The sequence below is a fragment of the Symphalangus syndactylus genome, chromosome X, assembly GCF_028878055.3.
Source record: "Symphalangus syndactylus isolate Jambi chromosome X, NHGRI_mSymSyn1-v2.1_pri, whole genome shotgun sequence".
NCBI lineage: Eukaryota > Metazoa > Chordata > Mammalia > Primates > Hylobatidae > Symphalangus > Symphalangus syndactylus.
The window spans coordinates 62782001-62799585 of NC_072447.2; the positions used below are offsets into that span (position 1 = coordinate 62782001).

The 17585-nt window shown below is 48.7% G+C and overlaps 1 protein-coding gene across 3 annotated transcripts in view; it reads right to left on the reverse strand.

Annotated features, from left to right (window-relative positions):
- The window catches only part of GPKOW (G-patch domain and KOW motifs), a 47922-nt gene that overhangs the window by 9044 nt on the left and 21293 nt on the right, over positions 1-17585 (reverse strand). Inside the window, exons 1-10 of one of the 3 annotated variants that reach the window (XM_055268102.2) lie at positions 11544-12412; positions 8793-9001; positions 7873-8027; positions 7649-7773; positions 4953-5062; positions 2835-3048; positions 2268-2400; positions 1469-1571; positions 1139-1262; positions 974-1043 (exon numbers count right to left, since the gene is read on the reverse strand). In XM_055268102.2, the coding sequence (XP_055124077.1) occupies positions 974-1043; positions 1139-1262; positions 1469-1571; positions 2268-2400; positions 2835-3048; positions 4953-5062; positions 7649-7773; positions 7873-8027; positions 8793-9001; positions 11544-11546 (1246 nt within the window). In that variant the 5' untranslated portion in view covers positions 11547-12412. Of the gene's footprint in view, positions 1-973; positions 1044-1138; positions 1263-1468; positions 1572-2267; positions 2401-2834; positions 3049-4952; positions 5063-7648; positions 7774-7872; positions 8028-8792; positions 9323-11543; positions 12413-17585 lie in introns of those variants that run through there. The other 2 variants (XM_055268103.2, XM_063634469.1) reach the window with 2 other exon arrangements.

The following is a 17585-nucleotide window of genomic DNA, read 5'->3' on the forward strand; positions in this document are numbered from 1 at the left end:
AGCCTGGCCAATATGGTGAAAACCTGTCTCTATTAAAAATGCCAAAATTAGCTGGGTGTGATGGTGGGCACCTGTAGTCCCAGCTACTCAGGAGGCTGAGGCAGAAGAATCGCTTGAACCCGGGAGGCGGAGGTTGCAGTGAGCCGAGATTGTGCCACTGCACTCCAGCCTGGGTGACAGAGTGAGACTCTGTTTCAAAAAAAAAAAAAAAAAAGAAGGGCCTTTCCTGTATTCCCTGGAGCCACTCTACACCCTGTTGACAGATGGGAGTCCCACCACATCCATTTCACAGATGAGGAAGCCTAAGGAGTAGTTTACAAAAATCACTGTAATAAAGGGTGGTGGTGATAACAACAGGCACCTTTTATTGTGGGCATGTTTTAACCCCTGCCCTGCACTGAGAGCTCAATACACATTCCTTCACTAAGGCACCAATCACAAGAGGAAGAAATAGTAAATTCCATACTAATTTGACAGACCGGAGGCCGAGCGCGGTGGCTCACGCTTGTAATCCCAGCACTTTGGGAGGCCGAGGTGGGAGGATCACTTGAGGTCAGCAGTTCCAAGACCAGCATGGCCAACATGGTGAAACCCCGTCTCTACTAAAAACACAAAAATTAGCCAGGTGTGGTGACGCTTGCCTGTAATCCCAGCTACTTGGGAGGTTGAGGCAGGAGAATCGCTTGAACCTGGGAAGTGGGGGTTGCAGTGAGCCGAGATCACACCACTGCACTCCAGCCTGGGTGACAGAGTGAGACTCTGTCTCAAAAAAAAAAAAAAAAGAAAATTTGACAGACTGGGAGAGTGGGGCTCAAGATAACCACCATCATGGAAGTATCTAATGTTCTGTAAGAGGATGCTAGGCCTTGCAAAATACCTGAACTCTGCCAAACCTCCCAGCTTTGCCTGGGCCAGGCTCTGGGCCTAAAACACTCTTCTTGATCAACCTCCAGCTGCCATCGCTCAAACTCACCTTCCAGGACTCGGCCTTCATCTGTCCGACAAACACAGGTATCTGGGCTTAGGACATCTTCAATTATCATCTGGGGATACAAGTTAGGGGGATGTGAGATTTTAGAGAGGTAGGGGGGCTCAGTCCCTAGGAGAGGGAGGGGGACTCAGGCTGCAGGGTTCCCACCTTGGTGTTGTAATACTGGCCTCCTTTGTACATGTTGTCCACAAACCGCACGCGCAGGTCCCTGTGCAACCAGTGCTGACTCCTGGGGGCTGCTTTCTCACTCTTGGCTGCAGGCCCATCCTGTCTGTGGAGGAGGTGCCAGCACTAGGCTTAGCTCTTCATCAGATGCACTTTCCAGTTGCCCTCCCTTTGCCTATGCTATGAAACCCACCCACAATGCAGTTCCCAGTTCCTTCTATGAGCCTGCCTTGCCTCGGAAGCCTTCCCTGGCTGCTCGAGCCTACCCACAGCCCTGCCTTCTTGACCCCTCCCGCATGCTCAGAGTCCCACCGGTCTGGAAGGTGTTTCCGCTTCCTCTCTGAGTTGTCCTGCTGGATGTGGAGTTCTTGATTCCGGAGGGTCTTCCGTGATGAGGCAGTTCCGTTCTGTTGCCCTGGGGAAGGAAGTTTTGTTCACCTGGCCTGTTCAAGAGGTTATGAGGAGAACCAGGACAGAGCCTCAGTGTCTCACTGCCCTTTCCTTCCAAGGCCATGTCTCAGCCTAGAGCCACCTCCCACCTGCCAAAGTGCCCCTCTCACCCCTCATGCATTTGCTAGTAGAATGCCTCTCCCCCACCTCTCAACCATTTCAGCTTTCTTCAGGAACCCTCCCGCAGCCAACCTAGCCCACACCAACAATGCTCACCTAGTGTGGACTAGAGATTCCCGGAGAGCTCTGTCTGTACCCATTTGCCAAACTGCCCCGTCCTACCGAAACGCCTTCGCCTGTGCTGTTCTGTCTGCCTAGAATTCCTTCCTTCTCGGTCACACCCTAATCCTAGCAGTTCTCACTCCCTAGTAAAAGAGAGGTTCATCACCCCAAATGGACAAAGATCTCGAAGGTAGGAATTGGTTTCTGCACCTGTTTCTTCTCACTCAGAGACAGGCTACAGACCCAGGGGTATGACATCGACCTTTCTCCAGTCAAATGGAATAAGTCTCTCACCTCCTGACCTCTGATTGGAAGTCATATCTGCCAGGCACACTGCTGCCCCTCCCTGCTGCAGATCTAAAACCACCCAATTAGCCAGGCCCTGCCACCCCTAGGAATGCGTTGCCAACTCCCCTAGCTCTATAAGAGGCTCACTCACTGAGATCCAAGGTGTTCTTGTCAAACTCCTGCTGGGAGACAGGCCGCAGGTAGTACTCACTAACAGTCACCACCCGGCTCCCCACAGCCAGACGAACCATGGCCCGAACATTGTCAGGATCGAGGCCTTCCACCTAAAGTGTTGAGGGGAAGAAGTCAGGTAGGGGTTGTGGACTCCACCCATATTCCTAGGACCAAGATGTCAACCCCTTACCTCTAAGAGGCTTGCTTCCTCTGTCTCCCCAACCAGACTCTGACCCCTGAGAAGTAGGACCAGGTCTGGTTCCTGTGTCTCCCTCAGCTGACTGTGGGGCTTCCTTGGATCCTTTAAGCATTTAATCCTCAGGGACTTGTGGCATATGGCATTCTCTTCCTTTTAGCTGGGAACTGAGGCTCACAAAGGCCAGCAAGTGGTCCTGGGTTACTGAGTGAGGCAGTGGGCCAAGCAGACCTAAAAGACTAGGAGTCCCAGCCTTTCTACCTCAAATTCAATTATTCCTCCATCTGACCCTCGGATCAACCTTCCCTGCTGCCTGTTTTGGGCTCCCGGGATATCTTGGTTCCTTACCTTTCCATAGAGGCCTCGGTGAGGGCCAGAAAGAACCACCACAGCTCCTCCAGGCACCAGCCCTTGAGGCTGATCTTCTTTATCTTTCTCTTGCTCCTCATCTGGCTTTGGCATGCGGGAGGGGCCAGTGGGGGTCAAGGCCTGGGCATCGGTCAGGTTGGCACCCAGCCCTAACCCCTTGGGCCTCAGTGAGTTGACACGGGGCTTCACTACTCTGCAGGGAGGAATATGGGTTTGCTGGAGAGGATGCAACCGTCTTCAACACCTTATTTACTTCCTCTTCCTGCCCAAATCCGCCCCCCTCCGCCCCACTGACATTTTCTTTTCTTTTCTTTTTTTTTTGGAGACGGAGTTTTGCTCTTGTCATCCAAGTTGGAGTACAATGCCTCGATCTCGGCTCAATGCAACCTCCACCTCCCGGGTTCAAGCGATTCTCCTGCCTCAGCCTCCCGAGTTGCTGGGGTTACAGGCGCATGCCACCACACCCGGCTAATTTTTGTATTTTTAGTAGAGACAGGGTTTCACCATGTTGGTCAGGCTGGTCTCGAACTCCTGACCTCAGGTGATCTGCCCTCTTTGGCCTCCCAAAGTACTGAGATTACAGGTGTGAGCGACCGTGTCCGGCCCCCACCAATATTTTCAAGGTTGCCCTTTCTGATCTCATATTAGGACTGTTTTTGACTTACAGAAACAGCAATTTCATTTGGTTCAACCTAATAACATGCTGCATATACCATCTATTACTTAATATCTACAGTGAGATCAGAGGCAGATCGCTGTAACCAAATATACTATTTCTATAGGGGAAATCATATGAATATTCACACCAAGCAGGAGAAACCGGATTATAAATACTCAACATGGTTGGGCATGGTGGCTCATGCCTGTAATCCCAGCACTTTGGGAGACCGAGGTTGGTAGATCACCTAAGGTCAGGAGTTCAAGACCAGCATGGCCAACATGGGGAAACCCCATCTCTACTAAAAATACAAAAATTAACCAGGCGTGCTGGTGCATGCCTGTAATCCCAGCTACTCAGGAGGCTGAGGCAGGACAATTACTTGAACTCTGGAGGTAGAGGCTGCAGCAAGCCGAGATTGCGCCACTGCATCCCAGCCTGGGTGACAGAGACTCCATCTCAAAAAAAAAAAAAAAAAAAAAAAACCCAAAAAAAAACAAAACTCAACACCAATTCAGGTCATATTTGGCTGCCAATGGGTTATGAAAAAATGTTTGGTTTTCAGAATTCTTGAGTTTGCAATTGCGAAGAAAGGGTTGCAAGTCTGCGTGACAATAGCAAATGTTTAGTCTACGCTTTCTTGGGGTCAGGGCCTACTGTATGTGCTTTATGTATATAATTTCTTTTTCTTTTCCTTTTTTTTTTTTTTTTGAGATGGAGTCTCACCGTCGCCCAGGCTGGAGTGCAGTGGCGCAATTTCGGCTCACTGCAAGCTCCGCCTCCCGGGTTCACGCCATTCTCCTGCCTCAGCCTCCTGAGTAGCTGGAACTACAGGCGCCCGCCACCATGCCCGGCTAATTTTTTGTATTTTTTTTTTTAGTAGAGACGGGCTTTCACCGTGCTAGCCAGGATGGTCTCGATCTCCTGACCTCGTGATCCACCCACCTCAGCCTCCCAAAGTGCTGGGATTACATGTGTGAGCCACTGCACTCGGCCCTAATTTCTTTTCTTAAAATTAATTAATCTTTTGTAGAGATGGGGCCTCCCTATGTTGCCCAGGCTGGTCTCAAACTCCTGGGGTTAAGTGATCCTCCTGCCTCAGTCTCCCAAAGTGCTGGGATTACAGGCATGAGCCACTACCTGGCCTATGTGTATAATTTCATTTAACTCTCACAACAGACCTGTGAAGTCAGTACTATTACCCCCATTTTTCAGATGAGGAAATTGATGTCCCTAGAGGCAAAGTTATATAAATGGGATTCCATTAGAGTTTCAAAGGGCAAATAGGAGTTTAAAACAGTAGTGGAAGGGGCTCCTGAATTAGTTAGGGTGATAATGTATCCTCCCTCCCTACCTGGGTGGTTCTGGTTTGGCAGTGACCCTGGGGATCTTGACTGCAGCCTGATCTGTCTGTCCCCTCGCCCCATCCCAGAACTCACTGATTGAAGGTGCGGCCGATGCCCTCGCCAGGTTTCCAGCCCATGCCCCGCAGCATGGCCAGCCCATAGGCCTCCACGGGGACCGCCTCATAATTAGCCTCCTCTGGCACCTACGGGTTCAGGTAGAGGAGGGAGGGTCAGGCTTTGCTTATACTGGGTCTTCTATTTGAAGCGCACTTGCTGCCCCCCACTGGGAGACCTGCTATGCGTCTTTTCCAATCAGCTCAAGGGTGAGTTTTGATTTCCTCTTTCCATCCCTCACTGTACTTCCTCCATGTTCAGTCCTTCAACAAATATAAAGCACCTAGTCTATGGCAAGTACTGTTCTAGGTACTGGGGATGAAGCTGTGAACCAAACAGACAAAAACCCCTACCCTTGCAGAGCTTCTGATCTAGTTGTGGAGACATACTATAAATAAAACCCAGAAAACATGATATGTCAGGTGGTGATGTAAAGAACAAGAAAACAGGGTAAGAAGATGCAGAGGGATGGAGAGGGAGTGTCACTGGGTTGACATTTAAGCAGAGATCAGGAGATGACAGCAGAGGGTGCCATGAGGATATGAGAAGAAAGTGTCCCAACCTGAAAGCATAGTAACAGCAAAGGCCCTGAGGCCGAACAAGGCTTGGTATGTGTGAGAGCTATCATGAAAGTCACCATGACTGAAACGGAGATAGTGAGAGTAGACAGCAGAGAAGGGTGGGGAAGAGACCAAATCAGGAGAGCTGGGCAGGAGTCAGAGGACCTTGAGCTAGGTGGGAGCCACAAGAGGGACCAGTGAGGAAATTACTCTAATAGTCCAGATGAGAGATGCTGGTGGCTCAGCCCTTTGCAGTGGTATTGGTGGTGGTGAGAAGTGGTCAGTTCTGGGTGTCATTTTGAAAAAAGATGATAGGATTGTGCTGGCAGATTGTATGGGGCATGAAATAAAGAGAGGAATTGAGGATGACTCCAAGGTTTTCTTTTTTTTTTTCTTGAGATGAAGTCTTGCTCTGTTGCCCAGGCTGGAGTGCAGTTGCACGATCTCAGCTCACTGTAACCTCAGTCTCCTGGGTTCAAGCGATTCTCCTGCCTCAGCCTCCCGAGTAGCTGTGATTACAGGCACGTGCCACCATGCCTAGCTAATTTTTGTATTTTTACTAGCGATGGGGTTTCGCCATGTTGGCCAGGCTGGTCTCGAACTCCTTACCTCAGGTGATCCACCTGCCTCAGCCTCCCAAAGTGTTGGGATTATAGGCGTGAGCCACCGCGCCTGGCTGACTCCAAGGTTTTTATGCTGAGTGAGAGGAAGGATGGATGGAATTTTTGGTCACCTGATATGTAGAAAGCTGCAGGAGGAGGTTTATAGAGGGAAAAATTGGAAGAATGAGGCCAAAGCTGGAACAGGATGAAAGGATGAAGAGGGAAGTGAGGATCTTTTTTCTCTTTAAAGTTGAAGGAGCTGGGCACAGTGGCTCACACCTGTAATCCCAGCACTTTGGGAGGCTGAGGTGGGTAGATCACTTGAGGTCAGGAGTTCAAGACCAGCCTGACCAACATGGCGAAACCTCGTCTCTACTAAAAATACAAAAATTAGCCAGGCAGTAGTGACATGTGTCTGTAATCCCAGCTACTTGGGAGGCTGAGGCAGGAGAATGGCTTGATCCCGGGACTGGGAGGTTGCAGTGAGCCGAGATCACACCACTTCACTCCAGCCTGGGCGACAGGGCAAGACTCTGTCTCAAAAAACAAAAAACAAACAAACAAAAAAAAGTTGAAGGAAACCAGGGCACATCTGAAGGCTGAAGAGAAAAGTTCAGTTGAAAGAGAGAGTGGTGTGGGGCTGTAGGAGAACTAGACTCTAAAGAAGCAGCGCAAGAAATTTATGAAAGAAGAGGTGAAAAGTCAGGTCTGTGGGTATGAAAGACAGACTTGGTTACTTCTGTAGACATGCTTCTCATGTCCCCTCTTGTCACCTCCCATCATCACTCCTTCCCATTCACTCCAGATACACCACATGTTGCCTCACTGATGGACACATATCACATCGATTTTCTGCCACTATGCCATTGCTTGGGCTGTTACTACTAACAGGAGTACTCACTCTGTACTTCCCTCTCTCACTAAACCCTACTTATCCTTCCAGACCACTCTGGTCTAATTCCCCAGCATCTCTAGCCTGGACTACTCATCCCCTTGCTTCCACCTTCACTAATGAGTCTGTTCACAGCAGCCAGAGGGATGCTGTCAAATCATAAATTATATTTCATCTATGCTCAGGGCTTGTCCAGGCTCTGGTCTCACTCAGAGTAAAAGCCGAAGTCCTCACAATGGCCTACAAGGCCCTGCCTGGTCTAGCACCCCCATCTCCTTTCTGACTTCGTCTACTACCCCTTCCCCTTACTCATTCCACTTCAGTCACACTGGTCTCCTTGGTGTTCCGCAAACACTCTAGGCAGTGTCTACCTTCAGGGCCTTTACATTTCCTGTTCCCTTTGCTGCACACCTCATTCAGATAATCCTAGGATTCAAGTACGTTTTTAGCATCCAGATATCCAGATTCATTTGGTAATGCTTCCAAAAAGGATGACAGGAGAAGGGGCAGGTGGCGGGCCTCTAGCACACACACAGACTTTCCCTGCTATGTGCAGGGACACAGCCTGGCAGACAGGGCAAAGAAAGGCTGGGGCAGGAGGGGGACAAGGGGCCAGCTCACTGTCTCTGCCCGGGGTTCGCTGTCTGCCCCTTCCCCGCTGGGGGTGCATCCTTTCTGGATCATGGGGATAGCGAGCGTAGGGTCGACACCCACATTCTCTCTCTCTTCCAGAGACTTCTTGGATTCTAAAGGAAGAATAGGAGGGAGCAATGAAGTCCCACTCTATCCTTCCACCTTCTTTCTCTTCTTCCTTCACTGGGGAAGGGTAAAGGGGCATCACTCACCCTCAATGAGCTCCTTCACAGCCTGGGACAGCACCCCATCCGCCAAGGCCCCAGTATCTGTGGATGGCCCAGGGGGCCGGGCTGGTGGCTGCCTGCGATGGCCATTCTGGATCAAAGGGATGACGAGTTCCTTGGGGGCCTCCTGGGGCTTCACACTGATGTGGACACAGAGGGGTGGGGTTGGGAGAATGGCAGGGTCAGTGGGTCACACTCCTTCATTCAGAGAAAACACAAGAGCCAAACTCACCCCAGCCCCACAGACCATGTCTTCCCTACTCCATGGCTGGATCTCCTGTACCTCTCTGATTGTGCATTCTTTGGATTATCTCCCCCAGTGCCCCCAGCTCGTAAATGTCAGTGCCTTCGAGTAATAAGTCCTGGACTCTCTATTTAACTCAAGACCGGCTTCCACAACGGCCCACAAATCACTATCTTCAGCCCAGACCCTCCCCAGCTCCAGGTTCCCAAACAGCTTCCTAGATCCCTGATTCTCTTCTGGAAATCCCTCCCTCAGACCCCTCAGACTCTCCTCTCATTAAGCTGATGGTGGCCTCCATCAACCTGAATCTGCCGCTCCATCCCGTTCTCCATATCGGAGAAGCCTCACCACTTCAGTTGAGACACTAGCAGGTCCTGTCATTTTCTCATTCTCTCCTTCTCCCAGAACGCACAGACCTCAGTGTCTTCAAGTCCTAAAGACACTTCTCAGTAATACATCCTCTCTTCGCAATTCCCACGGCTATCAGGCCCAATTTCCTTACGCCCTCCTATAAACTCCCGCCTTCTGGCCTCCACGAATTTACTCAGGCTGTGCTTCAGGCTTAACAGGTCACTGTCACCAAGAGAAACAACTGAGATTCCTCCCTCCCGCTTACGCCCACCGCAGCGATTTCCAAGGTGTGAAAGACCCGGCGCGTCACCTCTGCAGTTCCCTCCCTTCCACGGTTTTCAAGAAATCCTTCTCCTCCGGAGATGGCCCCGCTCCGTCTCCCGAGTCGGCCAGCCGCCTCCGTGCGGACGTGCGAGTGAAGCCGAATGAAATTGGGGCAGTGGAAGCAGCTGTCAGCGGCAAAACACCCTCTTCGGAGTCAGCCATCTTGCTCCTTTTCCCAGGCCGGCGCGCTGCTTGCTGGGAAATTTAGTTTGGGTTCAGATCGCTAGGGGCCGGCCAAAGTGCGTAAAAACTACCTTCCCATCAACCACTGTGGCACCGGCGGGAGGGGGCGGTAAGGGGCCGTGGGAAGTAATTGTCGCTCTTTCAAACGTTAAGGGAGCGCGTCGCGCCAAGCGCACAGGGAAATGTAGTTTTTTCTTTTCTTTTTCTTTTTTTTTTTTTTCGTTGTTTGTTTGTTTTTAAGAAGGAGTCTCTCTCTGTTTCCCAGGCTGGAGTGCAGTGGCGTGATCTCGCCTCACTGCAACGTCCGCCTCCCAGGTTCAAGCGATTCTCCTGCCTCAGCCTCCCGAGTAGCTGAGACTACAGGCATGCGCCACCACGCCCAGCTAATTTTTGTATTTTTAGTAGAGACGGGGTTTTCACCGTGTTAGCCAGGATGGTCTCGATTTCCTGACCTCGTGATCCTCCTGCCTCGGCCTCCCAAAAGAAAAGAAAAAGAAAAAAAAGAAAAAAAGAAACTTGTAGTCTAGTAGGGAATACAGACATTTAATACATATTTTAAAAATATAGCAACATGTGCCAAGCTTAGTGTCTCACGCCTGTAATCCCAGCACTTTGGGAGGCCTAGGCAGGAGGATTGTTTGAGCTCAGGACTTTGAGACCACCCTGGGCAACCTAGTGACACCCTGACTCTACAAAAAAATTTAAAAATTAGTGGGGTGTGGTGGCGCACATCTGTGGACGCAGCTACTCAGAGGGCTGAGGGGGGAGGATCGCTTGAGCCTAGGAGGTTAAGGATGCACTGAGCAGTGATCAGGCCACAGCACTACAACCTGGGCAACAGGGTGATACTTTATCTCAAAATAAATAAATAAATAAATAAATGTATGTATACATACAAACACATACATATATATATAGCAACATATAACATTAACAGTTTTATATATATATATAATATATACACACACATATACATATAGCAACATTAAACATATTGTGAGAACCAGGTCCTAAGGCTTCAAAGATTACTGATATGAAGGAAAAGTGAAGCAGTCAGAAAATTAAAAAAAATAAAAAGATTATTGAGACAGATCTCTCTTGTGTGGGACCTCAAGAGTTCATAAAGGCAGGGTGCAGTGGTTCATGCCTGTAATCCCAGCACTTTGAGAAGCCGAGGCAGGTGGATCACTTGAGGCCAGGAGTTCAAGACCAACCTGGCAAAAATGGCAAAACTCTGTCTATACTAAACATACAAAAATTAGCTGGGCATGGTGGCAGGCACCTGTGGTTCCAGCTACTCAGGAGGCTGAGGCACGAGAATCGCTTGAACCCGGGAGGCGGAGGTTGCAGTGAGCCGAGATCGCGTCATTGCACTCCAGCTTGGGCAACACAGTGAAACTCTGCCTTAGAAAATGAAAAAAATTTAAAATAAAAAAAAGAGTTTATACAGAGTGGCTTATACAGAGTTGCTGGGTGTGGTGGCTCACGCCTGTACTTTCAGCACTATGGGAGGCTGAGGCAAGAGGATTACTTGAGGCCAGGAGTTGGTGGTTGCAGTGAGCTATGATCATGGCACTGCGCTATAGCTTGTGTGACAGAGCAAGACCCTGTCTCTAAAAAACTAAATAAATAAAATAAAAATAAAAGTTTGTACAGTAGACGACAGATACTTAAATATTCTTAAGAAAGAGTAATATAATTCTGCTACAAATTAGGCTCAAGGAAATCATTGAAGATGTGTAAAATAATTTTATATGAGATTCATTATCGTATTATTGTGGCAAAAGCTTGAAGACCACTTAAATTATCAACAGAAGGGGATGCAGTAAATGAATTACAGCACACACCTTGGATGAAAGAAATATGTCTTTACATTGGAAGTTATAAATATATATATATATATTTTTTTTGAGACAGGGTCTCACTCTGTTGCCCAGGCTGGAGTGTAGTGGTGTGATTTCGGCTCACTGCAAGCCTCCACCTGAGGCGATTCTCGTGCCTCAGCCTCCTGAGTAGCTGGGATTAGAGGTGCCTGACACAACGCTGGGCTAATTTTTCTATTTTCAGTAGAGGTGGGTTTTTGCCATGTTGGCCAGGTTAGTCTCAAACTCCTCACCTCAGGTGATCCTCCTGCCTTGGCCTCCCAAAGTGCTGAGATTATAGGCGTGAGTCACTGCATGACCAGCCGCTGTAAATATAATTAAATGGACTGGGCACGGTGGCTCATGCCTGTAATCCCAGCACTTTGGGAGGCTGAGGCAGGCAGATCCTCTGAGGTCGGGAGTTCGAGACTAGCCTAGCCAACATGGTGAAACCCCCGTCTGTACTAAAAATAAAAAATTAGCCAGGTGTGGTAGTGGTTACCTGTAATCCCAGTTACTTGGGAGGCTGAGGCAGGAGCATCGCTTGAACCCAGGAGGCAGGGGTTGTGGTGAGCTGAGATCACGCCACTGCACTCCAGCCTGGGTGACAGAGCTAAACTCCCTCTCAAATAAATAAATAAATAAATAAAATAAAATAAAAAAATATAAAATTAAATGAAATGGGGACATACCATGTTTTGGAAGGTAGATTAGTATGGCGGTTTGGAGAATGGTCTTAAAAAGAGGCAACCCATTATTCAATCTCATGGCCATGTTTCCAGGTCTAGAAGCTCTGGGCATTCTGGGATGGGCCCTGGAATCTCAAGGGTAAAACCACTTTGCTTTTCAAGATACAACAAAATTCATTAAAATGTATTTAAAGGTGAGGCATGGTGGCTCATGCCTGTAATCCCAGCACTTTGGGAGGCCAAGGCAGGAGGATCGCTTGAGCCCAGGAGTTGGAGGCTGCAGTGAGCTATGATTGCACCACTGCACTCCAGCCTGGGCAACAAAGGCAGAGGTTGTGGTGAGCCGAGGTCACGCCACTGTACTCCAGCCTGGGCGACAGAGCAAGACTTCATGTCAAAAAACAAAAAGACTTTAGACTTCTGCTTTTTTTTTTTTTTTTTTTGAGATGGAGTCTCGCTCTGTCACCCGGACTGGAGTGCAGTGGCACGACCTCCATTCACCGCAACCTCCATCTCCCCTGGGTTCAAGCAATTCTCCTGCCTCAGCCTTCCCGAGTAGCTGGGACTACAGGCGCATGCCACCACGCCCGGCTAATTTTTTGTATATTTAGTAGAGACAGGGTTTCACCGTGTTAGCCAGGATGGTCTCGATCTCCTGACCTCGTGATGTGCCCGCCTTGGCCTGCCAAAGTGCTGGGATTACAGGTGTGAGCCACTGCACCCGGCCTGGTTTTGTTTTTGTTTTTGTTTTTTGTTTTTGGTTTTTGAAATGGAGTCTCACTCTGTCACCCAGGCTGGAGTGCAGTGGTGCGACCTCGGCTCACTGCAACTTCTGCCTCCTGGGTTCAAGAATTTCTCCTGCCTTGGCTGGGCGTGGTGGCTCACACCTGTAATCCCAGCACTTCGGGAGGCCGAGGCAGGTGGATAACGAGGTCAGGAGATCAAGACCATCCTGGCTAACATGGTGAAACCTCGTCTCTACTAAAAATACAAAAAATTAGCAAGGCATGGTGGCGGGCACCTGTAGTCCCAGCTACTCAGGAGGCTGAGGCAGGAGAATGGCGTGAACCCGGGAGGTGGAGGCTGCAGTGAGCGGAGACTGTGCCACTGCACTCCAGCCTGGGCAACAGAGCGAGACTCCGTCTCATTAAAAAAAAAAAAAGAATTTCTCTTGCCTTAGCTTCCCGAGTAGCTGAGATTACAGGCATCTGCAAACGCCCAGCTAATTTTTGTATTTTTAGTAGAGACAGGGTTTCACCATATTGGCCAGACTGGTCTCGAACTCCTGACCTCGTGATCCGCCCACCTTGGCCTCCCCAAGTGCTGGGATTACAGGTGTGAGCCACCGTGCCCGGCCTTTTTTTTTTTTTTTTTGAGATGGAGTCTCGTTCTGTGGCCCAGGCTGGAGTGCAGCAGTGCCATCATGGCTCACCACAACCTTCACTTCCTGGGTTCAAGCGATTCTCCTGCCTCAGCCTCCCAAGTAGCTGGGATTATAGGTGCATGCCACCACGCCCAGCTAATTTTTGTATTTTTAGTAGACGGGGTTTCACCATGTTGATCAGGCTGGTCTTGAACTCCTGACCTCAGGTAATCCACCCACTTTGGCCTCCCAAAGTGCTGGGATTACAGGTGTGAGCCACCACGCCTGGCCCAAAAAATACTTCTGAAAAATATAGTTCAGTTATTTTCTGGAACACCCCTCAATGTGGATTTGTCTTGTGATTTCTCATTATTCAACTGAGATTATGAGTTTTGGGCAAGAATGTCATGGAGATGATGTGCCCTTCTAATCACGTCATATCAGGGAGTTCATGATACTGAGAAGTCCTATTGTTAATTACATGAACATGAATCAGTTGGTTAAGGTGTTGTCTACCAGGTTTCTCCACTGGTTCCATTGCCTGCAATGCAAACTGTCCATGGTGGAAGTGATACCCACTTCCTAAAGCAACCGCCTGAGGCAATGTGTGCAATGCAACCTTATACATGCTGGGACAAGAGGTACCGGAAGGAGTTTTGTTTTTTGTTTTTAAGCAAGAGTTCCTAGGAAAAACTGAGAGTTTTACCTTCTCAGCTGGTTCACACTTTGTCTCTGACTTGCTCCTGATATGTATCATGGAGATCACCCCAGCCCAACCTGATCCTGATGCATTTTTTTTTTTTTTTGAGACAATCTTGCTCTGTCACCTAGGCTGGAGTGCAGTGGCGTGATCTCGGCTCACCGCAACCTGCATCTCCCGGGTTCAATCGATTCTCCTGCCTCAGCCTCCCGAGTAGCTGGGACTACAGCCATACACCACCTCGTTCTGCTAATTTTTGTATTTATAGTAGAGATGGGGTTTCACCATGTTGGCCAGGCTGGTCTCGAACTCCTGAGCTCAAGCGATCCACCCGCCTTGGCCTCCCAAAGTGCTGGGATTATAGGTGTGAGCCACTGCAGCAGACCTTGATGCAAAATTTTTGGTGGTGAAAATATAATGGTGGCTCATGCCTGTATCCTCAGCTACCCTGGAGGCAAAGGTGGGAGTGTTGCTTGTACCCAGGAGTTTGAGACCAGGCTGGGCAACATAGTGAGATCCTGTCTGTAACAAAAGAATAAAAAAGAGGGAGGAAGAAAAAAAACATAATAAGAGAAAAGACCTTTGTTTCTGTCTTTACTTCATACTGAAAAAATCAGGAGTAACATTTAGAAAAGTATTTTCTTACCATATAGTTAAGGAAGACTATATCCAAGTTTTACAAAACCAGCCATTTATTCTTTTGCTCATTCAATAATCATTGAGTATCCACTCTGTTAACAGGTCCTGCCTCCAAGGAACTCATATGAGATGGGAAAATCAGGGATTACAAATGTGTCTAAGACCTCAGACACAGATGGCTGTAGGAAAGGGTGGTCAAACAGACAAAATGGGGATTAATTGTGCCCAGCACTACTTCCAAAATGGACTGAAGACTGAAAAAGGATTGTGAAGGATGGCAGGAAGTGAAGTTGGAGTGATGTGCAGAGGCTAGGTCATGGATAGCAGGGAATATTAGGACTTTGCTGGGGTAATGAGGAAGTCATGAGAAGGTTATGGGACATGACAAAAATTTGTGTTTTATTTAAAGGTATTTAAAAAAAAAGGTAGAACAGCCTGGGCAACATGGCAAAACTCCATCTTTACAAAATATACAAAAATTGGCCTGTCGTAGTGGCTCACGCCTGTAATCATAGCACTTTGGGAGGCCGAGGTGGGTGGACCACGAGGTCAAGAGGTCAAGACCAGCCTGATCAACATGGTGAAACCCTGTCTCTACTAAAAATACAAAAATTAGCCAGGCGTGGTGGCGCACACCTGTAATCCCAGCTACTCAGAAAGCTGAGGCAGAAGAATCGCTTGAACTTGGGAGGCGGAGGTTGCAGTGAGCTGAGATCGTGCCACTGCACTCCAGCCTGGGTGACAGAGTGAGACTCCATCTCAAAAATAAAATAAAATAAGATATAAAAATAAAAAAATTAGCAGGGCATGGTGGCAGGCACCTGTAATCCCAGCTACTCGGGAGGCTGAGATGGGAGGATTGCTTGAGCCCAGGAGGTCAAGGCTCGTGCCACTGCACCCCAGCCTGGACAACAGAGCAAGACCTTGTTTCAAAAAAAACCCCAAAAAGTAACATGCATAAAACATACAGGGTCAACATCCCCAAAATGCAAAGAGCTCCTCCAATTCAATAACTATAAACTATAGGAAATCCCTGACTGAAAAATAGGCAATGGACATAATCAGGTATTTCATAACATAAGATATACAGGCCGGGAACAGTGGCTCATACCTGTCATCCCAGCACTTTGGGAGGCCGAGGCGGGCGGATCACCTGAGGTCAGGAGTTCGAGACCAGCCTGGCCAATATGGTGAAACCCCATCTCTATTTTTTTGTAAAAATACAAAAAAATTAGCTGGGCGTGGTGGCGGGCACCTGTAATCCCAGCTACTCGGGAGGCTGAGGCAGGAGAATCGCCTGAATCCGAGAGGCAGAGGTTGCAGTGAGCTGAGAACATGCCATTGCACTCCAGCCTGGGCGACAAGAGTGAAACTCTGTCACACATACACACACACACACAAGAAGAAAAAAGAAAAAAAAGAAAGAAATACAAATCATGGCCGGGTGCAGTGGCTCACTCCTATAATCCCAGAACTTTGTGAGGATGAGGCGGGCGGATCACGAGGTCAAGAGTTTGAGACCAGCCTGGCCAACATGGTGAAACCCCATCTCTACTAAAAATACAAAAATTAGCTGGGCGTGGTGGCAGGCCCCTGTAATCCCAACTACTCGGGAGGCTGAAGCAGGAGAACTGCTTGAACCCAGGAGGCGGAGGTTGCTGTGAGCCGAGATTACGCCACTGTACTCCAGCCTGGGGAACAACAGCAAAACTCCATCTCGGAAAAAAAAAAAATTAGTACACTTTGGGAGGCTGAGGCAAGACAATCACTTGAGGCTGGGAGTTCGAGACCAGCCTGGACAACTTAGGAAGACCCCCTATCTCTTCAAAATTAAAAAATTAGCCTTGCATGGTGGTGCCTGCCTGTAGTCCAAGTTACTGGGATGACTGAGATGGGAGGATTGCTTGAGTCCAGGAGTTGGAGGCTGCAGTGAGCTATGATGCCACTTACTTTATCGATAAATAAGTGTCTTAGACTGTTTATGTTGCTGTAAGGGAATAACTGAGGCTGAGTTATTTATTTATTTATTTATTTATTTATTTATTTATTTATTTATTTTTGAGACAGAGTCTTACTCTGTCACCCAGGCTGGAGTGCAGTGGCACGATCTCAGCTCACTGCAACCTCTGCCTCCCGGGTTTAAGCGATTCTCATGCCTCAGCCTCCGGAGTAGCTGGGACTGCAGGCATGTGCCACCATGCCCAGTTAATTTTTGTATTTTTAGGCCGGGCGCGGTGGCTCACGCTTGTAATCCCAGCACTTTGGGAGGCCGAGGCGGGCGGATCACAAGGTCAGGAGATCGAGACCACGGTGAAACCCCGTCTCTACTAAAAATCCAAAAAAAGAAATTAGCCAGGCGTGGTGGCGGGCGCCTGTAGTCCCAGCTACTCGGAAAGGCTGAGGCAGGAGAATGGCGTGAACCCGGGAGGCGGAGCTTGCAGTGAGCCGAGATTGCGCCACTGCACTCCAGCCTGGGCGACAGAGCGAGACTCCATCTCAAAAAAAAAAAAAAAAAAAAAAAAAAAAAAAATTTTTGTATTTTTAGTAGAGACAGAGGTTTCACCATGTTGGCCCGGCTGGTCTTGAACTCCTGATCTCAGGTGATCTGCCCACCTCGGCCTCCCAAAGTGCTGGGATTACAGGCGTGAGCCACCGTGCCTGGCAGGTAATTTATTTTTATTTTATTTATTTTATTTTATTTTATTTTTTGAGATGGACTCTTGCTCTGTTGCCAGGCTGGAGTGCAGTGGCACGATCTCAGCTCACTGCAACCTCTGCCTCCTGGGCTCAAGCAATTATCCTGCCTCAGCCTCCCAAGCAGCTGGGACTACAGGTGCCCTTCACCATGTCTGGCTATTTTTTTTTTTTTTGTATTTTAGTAGAGATGGGGTTTCACCATGTTGCTCAGGCTGGTCTCGAACTCCTGAGCTCAGGCAATCCACCTGCCTCAGCCTCCCAAAGTGCTAGGATTATAGGCTTGAGCCACCGCACCCGGCCTTATTTTTATTTTATTTTATTTATTTTTTTATTTTTGAGATGGAGTTTCACTCTTGTTGCCCAAGCTGGAGCGCCATGGCACGATCTCAGCCCACCACAACCTCTGCCTCCCAGGTTCAAGCGATTCTCCTGCCTCAGCCTCCCAAGTAGTTGAGATTACAGGCATGTGCCAACACACCCAGCAAATTTTGTATTTTCAGTAGAGACGAGGTTTCTCCATGTTGGTCAGGCTGGTCTCGAACTCCCAACCTCAGGTGATTGGCCCGCCTTGGCCTCCCAAAATGATGGGATTGCAGGCGTGAGCCACCACGCCAAGCCAGGTAATTTACTTTTATTTATTTATTTA